We start from the raw sequence: 11,446 nt of genomic DNA on the forward strand, positions 1-11,446 counted from the left end.
CCTTGGCCGTGGGTCAAGGCAGCCCAGCTCTTAATCAGGACTGACCCATTCACGCAGTAGGTTAACCCATTACTCAGGTCAACAGGAGCTTCTGCTTTGGCCAGACCAATACAAACCTGCTGAATGGTGGCTCTCACACAGCAGCAATACATATAGATATCTATAGAAGCTTATGCAGGCTTCAACATCATGAGAAAAAGCAGAGCAAGGAGATTGATGGGACTGAAAAAATGTTGCTTATTATGGAAGCAGAGAGGAAATCTGGGGATGGTATCTATCCTGTTGCGAGCCAGTGTTTTGACAGCTCAAACTTTTGAGACAAGTCTTTCAGAAACACTACTGCAGCTAAGTGCCCACCCCCACCATAAAGTAAATACAAATTGAAGTATTCTAAACAAAAACAAAAAACAATTTTTAATCTGTGAGATCACAACTTTGCATAATAAGGTGTATAAACAGTGTCAAAATAATACCCTGGAACAGTGGCATGCAAATACTGTACAAAGACAGCCTGCTTAGTCATGACAGTCCTCCCCTCCAAATCATGTAGCAATATAAACCAAGCAATGGGTTTATTAGAGGATGAAAATGTAGAACTTTAGTCAATATTAGTAGACTTACATTAACTTAATTATGGAAAGTTATATTTTTGTAGCCATGCAGAATGTGACAGTGTATACATCCCCACTGCATGCACAACTTTACCCCTCAATACACGTAGATGCGTGTGCAGAACCACACCGAGCAAAAGAAACCAACAGTTTCATGAACTTAAACTTGGGTTAAGCAGGCACAACATTTAAAAATGTCAAAAGAACAAGCCTTCTAAAGAAGTGGGGGAACCAGCAGAACCAGCCATAATTTTTGCACAGCATAAACAACGCCCAACTTCCACCCAAATTACATTAACTGACTCTGGAGAAAGTCAGGATCAGAACTTACACTTGACTGGAGAGTTCCTAAAACAAAGCTCTCTTAGCATGGACTTCAAGTGGATCCCTGGCACAAAGTCTTGCCTGCACTCTCTGAAAAGGTTCTGTGCCGGTCAATTATAGATTCACTGCGGCACCACTGCCCTTTAAGCAGTGGTCTCGTTAATCAAGTCAACTGTTTTAGACTGGGAAGAGGTCTGTTCACAGCACCTCCCTCAGGTCGATGAGCACAAGGTTAAGAGCAGCAGCGGTTTGCAAAATGTAAGGGAAGCACATGAAACCTTTGCTGGATCAAATAAATTAGAGAACCCTCTAAAGCCATCACCCTTAATGCTGGTCCAGCCTTCTTGACAGCCAAGTTGTCTATGTGAAATGCAGCATAACCCCACACCCCAGTGGTCATCCTTCTTCTGGTCAGTGTGGGCCCCACAGTCCATTCCAAGAGAAGCCAGGCCACAGCTGGAGCCCAGGGTCACTGCCAGTAGCAGAACTGCTCCCTTAATTGAGCAGCCACAGCAGGGCTACCAGGTAACACTGTCTGAGGGGCAGCAAGGGGCCCATGAGTGGTGCGAGGCATGACATACCACAGACAAGAGTACGGAAAGCTGGCACCCATCCCCCCGCCACCCCACCCCACCCTCAGGTCAGCACTTCTCCCACTGCCAGTGGGTCAGCAGATCAGCTCCTTCACAGGGGCCTTCTTCTCACGAGCCTTCATGATTTTCTTCTTTTTCTTCTGCTGCTGCCGCTCTTTTCTACAATTTGCAAAGACATCTTTTAAAAATAAAACACGTCATTTTCATGTTGCAACAAGTCTCTCCTGAAAGCTTCAAAAAAACAAACAACCTGGGAGTTGCCCTTGAATATTTAACCAAAATCAATTCCTTCATGGACTAAAGATTGCTTGCCTTCATGCAACCAATATGGCTTTAGCACTTATGCAGTTCAATTTCAACTAATCAGAGACAATCAGGTCATTTTAAATAAACTATTTTCCATTATGCAGACATTTTTTGTTAAAAGGAAAAAAAACTAAAAACATTCAAACCACTTCTGGGACTGTAACAAATATTAACAAGGACTTTGTGCACCATGAGACCTTTCGTACTTAAATAAATGGCTATAAACTGAACACCAGAGCGTAGGTTGCCTGGGATATGACCTACAATGCATCCGTGCACACCGGAAATGAGTACAGAGTGAAAAGGGGAGTGAGCGTCCAGGCCACTCCAGTGCCTTACCTCAGGGGCGCCGAGACCATGCACTTCCACAGCACCGTGTACAGAGCAAGCAGGAAGGTGATGAACAACGCCGCTGCGATGGCACCTGCCACAGACACAGGTGCTAGGGTCAGCACTTGCTCAGGACAGCAGTCTCAAGGGAACAGCACCGCCCGCCCTTCGCAAACCACAACCACCTGAAGACCACACCACCTTGGGACTATATCTTCAGCATCCAATAACAACACCTGCACACAAGGAGCCCCCAATCTTGGTCCTGCAGGGACCGGTGTCTTCAGTTTCCCCCATTCCACCCTGAGCTCAGAGATTCCCAATTCAGCTCCTTACGGTCTGCACAGACCTATGGTAACTCTAACCCCCCCCCCCCCCCCCCCCCAAGCCAGCAGTGTCAGGGATTTAAAAAGACCTGGAGAGCCCAGTGTGGGGAAAGGCTCTATGGCCCGTAAAGGGCAGGAGCTCCTACGATCATGTCAGTAAATTGTCTTATATGGGGAAAAACTGTGGAAAAAGTTCACATCCACCCTGACCCCCAAGATGGAAACCTGCCAAGTGCTGGGTCTTACAGATCAGGGTGGGGGGAGCTACAGCTACAAATAAAGGGAAAATTCAACAATGCTAATCAGATTTTGGAGATGCGGTTTACCAGATTTAAAGGAGTACACAGCCCTGAAATTAATTCAGACATCCTCTCTGATGTTTCAGCCTCCCAGACAAAATCATACCAAGTCAGAGCACAGATTTGTCCGGAGAAGATATTGTTATAGATATTTCTGTCCTTGAGAATATTCCAGAAGAAATTTAAAAACATTGTTATAGAAACAATAGGCTATTAAAAAACACATTTTACACACCAGGCAAAGCTTTTATCCTTTTCTAAAAGCATATTTGGAATGGAAGTCTAGGGATGTAAATCAGACATGAGCATTAATCTTCACGGGGAAGTTCAAGAGTTTACCTTGTAAGTGCATCACTCGGGACCACTTCAGCTCAAAATATTTTTAAATTAAATTTGATATAAACCTTCAAACACTTAAAATGCCAGAAGTTCACTAGACGGGTCCCAGAACTAGCACTTACTGTTACAAACTAAACAACTTCAACCAGCAATTTGCACCGAATTGCCCTAAAGGACTGTACAGTACAATATACTTAGTGTCAGTGTTATTCAGCTCACAATATAATTACGGGGCAGTGTGGAAACCATGTCAGGCTAAGTGCAGGTTTCAGAGTGTGTACCAAGTCCCTGGCCAGCCTCCACACTTACACCGAAATTGACAGTTATTATATAGATTACGGTGAGAAGAGGCTTCTGTTCTGTTGGCACAGCGATTGCTCCTCAGACAGGAGTGTGCGCCTATGCAAATTTCTGGGGGAAACGCTGGTATTAACAAATGCCATTTAATTTAATTACTGGGACAGTAGTTCAAAACCTAAAAGGCAGCACCTAAAGACAGAACTTCAATCGGTCAATCTCTTCCCGTTCTACACAGACCCTTCCCTCTGCCTCACTTGCTCAGACGCCACTTTCCTTGCATGAGTTGTTTTTGTCGCTTCTCACACACCAGCTCCTGGGACGGATGATTGTACTGCAGGTCAGTTTCCTGCAGGGGTGGCTGCCCTGTACAGTATATCACAGGGGTATCAAACTCAGTTCCTGCGGGGCCACAGTCTCTCCTGGCCCTTTTCCACCCTGTGCTCTGCAGAAGTGAATTGGTCTAGATCTCTATGAATGTCAGACTCCTCCTGTGGCCTAGAAATGCATTATAGGGACAGTACCTCAAGTTCCAGGAGTTTTTTGTTTTTTTTTCTTAATCCTCTACACAAAAATCTGTATGGATATCTATCTACACCTTTACATATTTAAAGATTCCCCTACATACACAAATTGTGGTGGGATAATAAATGAAAGAAATTACTTTGTGCTTTTAGATGTGTTCAACAGGTCGATTGAGAGCTGCAGTTGTCACCAGATGTCCCTGTGGCCCCAGGTCTGCACTGGGACAGCCCTGGGGGTGGGGCAGGGGGTGCCCTCTAAGACATACCAGGAATGATGCCGCTCCCGGGGGCCTGGCTGTCCTTGTCTGCGGGGAGGCCTGTGAGGGCGGGGCGCGGGGGGACCGTGGACCCTGTGGGGTATGGAACAGCTGTTGAGTGTCACCAGGGTGACCAAGGTGGAGCCTATGCACTCTGTGTTGTGACCTGGTGGCTGTTTTTGCAAGGTTTCATTATTTTATTTTTTATATAGTTATATTCCAATACTTCAATTAGTATTAATATCACCTCCAAACCACACACACTGGAAATGTCTCACTACCCCTTTTATGAACAATGCCCTAGGTTTAAAAAAAAATATATAGTTGCCAAAAAGGATCGCCAACTGACTGGACCTTATGTCTGTCCTCCCCCCGCCAGGCCCTGACTCACCATTTCTGTGCCCCCTAGGAAGGGCTGTCCATGGTTGGTGCTGGGGCTCCCCCTACAGGAAGAGCAAGAGGAACACACATTACATTAGGCACGCGTCAAGTATAGTGTAGTGTATGGGCAGCTGAAAGACATTTTCGTACCTATGCTCTAACAGAGCAAAACAAAATAATTGAAATTTAGAATTACCATCCTTTTTTAAATGGGAGTCTGCAGTTCAAGTCTACAAGCCCTGAGGGTCAAAAGATCCCAGTGCCACCCTGTGCTCAGACCAGGAGCCACGTGAGGAGAAACTCTGCAGTGCGAACACATAGGAAACAAAAAGTGCCTGATGATTTGCAGCGAGTAAAGATCCTAGTATAAAAATCAGTCAGTCTACAGCCACCACCAACTATCGCAGATAACTGATTAATGCCGTCAGCCATTGGTGAATATCTGAAGGGGATTTTATTTCTCCTTTTCGAAGCCTATGGTGTTGGAGCAATTTCACAGGAGAAGCCAAGATGTAACAAGCATCTAAAAAAAGGACATCCCACACCTTTCTGGGTGTCTTTCAGCCTACGTTGCCCTTTAAGTGCCTCATTTAAAGAAAAGAAAAATGAGAAATTAACCAGAAGATAACCTTGATGTTAGAACCTGAAGGGATTGAACCCTGCTGGCAGGGAGTCAGGGAACTTGTGCTTATCAGCCCTGGCTGGGGAACAGCAAGGTCTCCTGCAAGAGTTGTTGTTACTGGCTGTACTGGGTCACGGCATACTCCTGCAACACCCATCCTGATGCGAATTCCTCCAGCATAGCGCAGATAAATAACTTGGCCCCTTTCAAGATTCCTCCATGTGCACGCCTTGACATTCCCGAAGCCCCTCCCACTCGACTCGACACACACCTCTCCTGTCATTGTCTCTGCTTGCCTGAGCAAGTCTGGATTTCTTTCGATGAAATCCTCAAGTCACGTTTGCTAAGCACGCTCGGGGGGAAAAGAAAAACTAAATGGTGCCCAAGGCGAACATCCGGATTTGCAAAGAAACACCAGCTCTTAGGGTACTAGACACGGTCAACTCTGGTCTTGTCCGAGAATGCCCGAATTCAAGATCCGATGAATCTGGCCCATACTTACCGACAAATATCTATACGTTTTTGTAGCTGGGCTATACTAACTGCCAGCTCCTTAACCAATGAACAGCCTGCTACTGCATTAATACTCGGAGTAATCACCGTAGCCTTTCGGCAACCATGGCTGATTTTGAAATACACAATGTTAAAAATCAACAAAAACAGAGGCTGAAATACAAAAAAGAACCACAAAAATGGCCTAAATGTAATCCTTTGAAAACCAGATATAGCGGTGGTTTAATTTCATAATTGGCTCAAACTCATGCATTTCCCTTAAGACTTTGCATGGTCATTCCAGAGGAAAAACAAACAACTGTTAGAGTTACAAGCGTCTCATTCAGACAGCACTGTGGCTTTTATCACACGCTCGGACAGCAAAAGGAACATAGCTGGCTATTGCTTAATCAAACGATGGCTATTCTGCAAGCACAGCACACACCCAATCTATGTTATGCAGTGTAGCTACAGGAAAAGACCAGAACACAATCTGCTCCTCTTATCTTGAAAGCCTGGCATCCTGTCACATAGAACAAACTGCTGCACAGAGCTGAAAGTGCAGGCAAACCACTCACAGCTTTAGAAATCTTAAAAACCTACACAAAAGGTACATGCATCTGCTCAACTTTTCAACCAAGTAGTTTTGGATCCATTTATACCAACAAGGCCTTTTCTTGTGTTCAAAAACTGGATGACCAACCTAAGTTACATAACACAAATGCTACATTGTGTAGAGATGTTCAAACCCCAAAAATGTGGAAGTGCAATTAAATGCACAGGGAAATGAAATCCACCAAACTATGACAACAAACTGAAGTGAAGGCAGCTAGTCAATTGGAACAGAACCAAGAATTAAAATGTTTCTGCAGTGTGAAACGGTGTAATATACTAAAAAAAAAAAAATGCATCCACACAACACAGTTTATAAGTTTGAAGGTGGAAGAGAAGATCCGAGTGGTCTGAGGGTGTGAGAGTTAAACAGCTGTGTGTGAAGGAGGCGCAGGAAGGTGGTCAGACACTGGGCAGCTCATTCCACCGCTGTGGGGCACGCAGAGGAGGAAGACCTGCGAGACTGGGTGCTCGAACACGCGGGGCATGCAGGTCTAGTAGAGGAATGGAAGAGGCGAGAGCAGATATTGGGAGAGACAAGGGAGGAAAGGCAGGGTGGAGCAGTGTGGTGAAGAGAGGAGTGGGGAAAGGACCAAAGTCTTGAATTTAACACAGACCGCAACAGGAAGCCAGCAGAAGGAACGAAACCAAGGAGTAGCAACAAGCGAGAAGTGGAGAGAATATAAAGTGAGCAGCAGACAGTCGTTTGAAAAAGCAGCAGATAAAAGCCAAGCCAGAGCGACTTGTCAGAGGCCAGACAACAGCAGGGACCACATTCATCAACCGCTCTAGTGCAAACGGTGCCGACAACAATTTTAAGGAAGGGGGGGGGGGAACGCAGGCAATACAGAAACTTGTCTCTTCCAGTTTAGTCACCATTTCTGTATTGCGGTCGACTACCCCCCTCTAATTGATGAGCTGCATATTTCTCGACAGACAATGCGGTGCAAACAACTCTGGTTCGGAGACCTTGCATTACATCGCCACCCTTCCAAAATAAATATGCTGACAGAAGTTGTTTTTGTGCGAGTCTGCTTTATGATGTTCCTGTTGACTGATTCACGTCCAGAAAGCCTTGGCATCATGTGAAGAACCCCATGTGGGCCAATCACGGGAGCAATGAACTCGCACGTGCAGCAGCTACTGTGCAAAAACAGTTCTCCAGGAGAGGCAAGGAGCGTCTTGGCCCAATCCTCGTCACACGGTCCCAATATTTGTTTTTTTTTTATATTCGGTCCTCCAAACGTGCATACTCGGAGACAGCTTTTAGGTGGATAGGACAGCGTTAAATGCGTTTTTGACCCCCTTGCGCCCTCTCCCTCTGCCTTTTCATGGTGTTGCCTGATGGGTGACTTGGACTTGCTTTCCTTGACTACGGCTATTGTTGCGAAGCATGGCAGTGAACTTAGCAGCTCAGCGGAGATAGCATACAAATGAACAGGACACAGACAACAAAGAGACTCAAGTTCTGTGGGGCCGGACCATCATAACAAAGGGGGCATTGAGAAATAAAGGCAGTTCAATTCTTATTTGGCCAACTATTCCTTAAAGTCACACCAATGCAAGTGCTCTAATAAAAGCATACAAGAGCTCCAACTTTTTCTCTACAGCAGATGCATCTATAGCACTGCTCTTCTGGGGTCCCCAACAGGCAGCAAGTGAAACCTACAAAGCTCAATCCAGAGATGTAAAAAGCTCCCCTATGCAGACAGGTAGGCCAATCGTATAAAATGTGAAGACACCAACAAGTATTATCCATGCCTTTTAATACATTTTTTAAAGTTTGCATGAATTTGAAACATTGTAATGATTAAGCATGCTTGCCTTCTGGTCAACTGCATCTCTTAGATATACAAATACTGCATTTTCTCCAACTGCTGTTGCAGCAAGATAATGAAGGGTGCAGAGCAAACAGTACTCCAACAGTACTTAAAGAAATGAGGGAAATTATTTATAGGCCGCTAACTCGATTATTCCAAATGACACTTGGAACAGGGGATGTGCCAACTGACTGGAAGACAGCAAATGTCAAACCAATCCACAAGAAAGGGGACAAAACTGAGCGAGGAAATTACAGGCCAATCAGTCTCGCCTGCATCACCTGTAAAATATTGGAAAAAATTACAGAAAATATTGGAAGCTGTAGGCATTCAGGGTAATGTAATTAGATGGATTATGAACTGGTTGATGTATAGGAAACAGAGGGTGTTGATTAGAGGAGTTGCTTCTAACTGGAGTGAGGTTGTTAGTGGAGTTCCACAGGGATCAGTACTAGGGCCTTTGCTTTTTCTAATCTATATTAATGATCTGGACTCTGGGATAGTTAGCAAACTTATCAAATTTGCAGAGGATGCTAAAATAGGTGGCTCAGCAGATACAATCTCGACAGCACAGGCTATTCAGAGGGACTTAGATAATATTCAGTTGTGGGCCGACACCTGGCAAATGAAATTCAATGTGGACAAGTGCAAGGTATTACATGCAGGTAACAAAAATGTCCACTATAATTACATTATGGGAGGTACAGATCTAGATGAAGTAACGCATGAGAAAGACCTAGGAGTCTATGTGGACTCCTCACTTTCTCCATCCAAACAATGTGGGGAAGCAATAAAAAAGGCAAACAGAATGTTGGGGTATATTGTCAAAAGTGTAGAATTGAGAACAAGGGCAGTGATGTTCAGACTGTACAATGCACTAGTTAGACCTCATCTGGATACTGTGGACAGTTCTGGGCTCCACACTTCAAGAAAGATATCGCTGCTCGAGAGGCAGTTCAGAGGAGAGCAACCAGACTTATTCCAGGTCTGAAGGGAATGTCCTACTGAGAGACTGAGGAACCTGAACCTTTTCACCCTGGAACAGAGGAGACTACGTGGGGACTTGATCCAAGTCTTCAAAATCATGAAAGGCATCGACTACATCAAACCAGAGGAGCTTTTCCAGATCAGCAGGGACACACGCACCCGGGGACACAAATGGAAATTGGGCTTCAAGGCATTCAAAACGGAAAACAGGAGACACTTCTTCACACAGAGAGTTGTCACAATCTGGAACAAACTCCCCAGCGATGTGGCTGAAGCTGAAAATTTGGGAACATTTAAAAATATACTGGATAGTATCCTTGGATCACTTGGTTATTAATGGACACCAAACGAGCACGATGGGGCGAATGGCCTCCTCTCGATTGTAAACTTTCTTATGTTCTTATGTAGAGCCGCTCGGGCACAGAAGTTTCCAAAACATGCGCCTGAGCACCGAATCTCGCGTAGCGCAGATGCTCGCAGATCTGCGCGGCTCCACCAACGCGATCGAGGGGGATTTCTGCAGATCTGCGCAGAACTGCGGACATCTGCGCCACAACCAACGTGACCACGGTACTTTTCCAGGCGTCGGAAATGTAGCGGGTTATTGGCATTTGAAAACATGGCACGCACACACACACACACACACACACACAAAAAGTGTAGAAGTCCAAGTCTTAACTGGTAAGAAGACAAACAAACCTCCACAACAACAAACACTGAGCACTAGGGTGGTGTGTGTGGCGTTGATTGATGAGGTTATACGCTCCTATTACTGCCTAGTGCAATTCTTAAAGCTCGCATAATAAAATAAAAATGTTAAGACTAAGGTCGCGTATAGCGCAGATTCCCGCAGATCTGCGGAATCCCACAGAGCCCATTGGTGGGGCCGCGGAGAACTGCGGAAGTCTGCGCTACCAAACAACTCCACATCTGCGTGGTTATGGACTACTTTATCGTGTCGTGGGGAGTAGAAAATACTATAAAACCTATATTCAAGAACACGCACTGTCACTACATTAAAATAAACACGGCAAAACAAATGGGAGTTTATGGCGTCTAGATTAAATGGAAGTGGCTCTGAACTGCAACAGCCGTTTCTACGCATTTCGACACTAGCCCATGCTTAGTTAAAGCACAGCACTTAAACAGCAGCACATGCAATAAAATAAGGGTGTCGTTTACTCCCGGCACCTTCCTCCGTCCTGCCCCGCACAACCCACCTGTGTCAGGTTCACCTCGTCCCCGGAGCGCGTCCTGTTCGGGGAGTCTGTCGGCATTGTCGCGACTGGAGCCGGTCTCTACCTGTGCGGGACAGCCGAAGTCGCTTGCTCATCCCTGGGCGGGTTGGGGACACCCCTGCTGTTAACCAATATCCGACAACGGCGTTCCCGAAAAATCAACACCTTGCAGAAAAACACACAACCCCCCAACGCGCATCTTTATCAGGAATGGGGAAGCTCGCCTGTCCCCAGGGGGCGGGACGCGGGGCGGGGCGGACACTGCGATTCGACTACTGAGAGCTCTGGGCGTGCCTTGAATATTAACAAGATAAGAATGATGACAGTAATAAGAACAATAGTCATGTTTTGACTGCTATTACCAATCGTAAGAAACCTTATTCTTCTGCATATAATAAGAAATATGTTTATATAGGCTTATACACACTCACATGTGGATCATTTTCAGGCTTCAGGAGCACAGTCTTATATTGTTCTCAAACCGCACTGACGTAATGGAAGAGCAAATGATAGCAGGCTGTGCAAGTTTGCTCACGTTTGGACAGGGGCAGATCCACACTCTGCCGGGACGTGTTTATACCAGAAAACAAGCCACAACAGGACTTTTGCTCTGAATCGACTGTCTGACAGGTTTCAACACCCAGGAGATACAAGAACCGTCTGACGTAACGATCATGAACTCAGAGCACCTTGTCAAAAGCTTGTCAGCCTCATGGTTGAGGTTTAAGAGGTTCCTGTATTGCCCACATGAAACAGCAGTGCCTTCCAGGCTGCTTTATACATAGATAGATTGGATGCCAGTGGCTCCTGCCAGCTGGAGTTGAGGGCTCTTGCTCCACCATCTCTGGGGTCCTGTAACCTTGCACCAGAGTTTTTGTTTTAAGCTCTGGTATCAGCAAGAGACAACTTCTTGCAAGCACAGCTGTGAAGGCTCTGTACTCCCTCAGTAGGACCCCTCCCCCCTTTCTATTATGCCTGCGAAGTCTCCTGAACTAAGAGACAGACAAGTTTACACAAAGGCCACTCTTGAGTGTGCCCTAGCCCCACCTACATATACAAACTTTGTCTCACCCCAAGTTCAATGGCTG

General features: G+C 45.7%; 1 protein-coding gene across 2 annotated transcripts; it reads right to left on the reverse strand.

The window, feature by feature from the left end:
- Positions 1-386: 386 nt before the first annotated feature.
- On the reverse strand, positions 387-10,591 carry LOC136759381 (uncharacterized). 2 transcript variants are annotated; one of them, XM_066714352.1, is made up of 5 exons: positions 10,341-10,591; positions 4,598-4,649; positions 4,216-4,299; positions 2,174-2,258; positions 387-1,706 (listed from the first exon to the last, which is right to left on the reverse strand). In XM_066714352.1, the coding sequence occupies exons 1-5, from the start codon at positions 10,395-10,397 to the stop codon at positions 1,688-1,690; spliced, it is 297 nt and encodes a 98-aa protein (XP_066570449.1). In that variant the 5' UTR covers positions 10,398-10,591; the 3' UTR covers positions 387-1,687. The 2 variants fall into 2 exon arrangements, with proteins under 2 accessions (XP_066570449.1, XP_066570448.1); XM_066714351.1 differs by having other exon boundaries at positions 387-1,687; positions 10,341-10,587.
- Between the last annotated feature and the right edge of the window lie 855 nt (positions 10,592-11,446).

This window comes from Amia ocellicauda, chromosome 9 (assembly GCF_036373705.1).
Source record: "Amia ocellicauda isolate fAmiCal2 chromosome 9, fAmiCal2.hap1, whole genome shotgun sequence".
NCBI classification, from domain to species: Eukaryota; Metazoa; Chordata; class Actinopteri; order Amiiformes; family Amiidae; genus Amia; species Amia ocellicauda.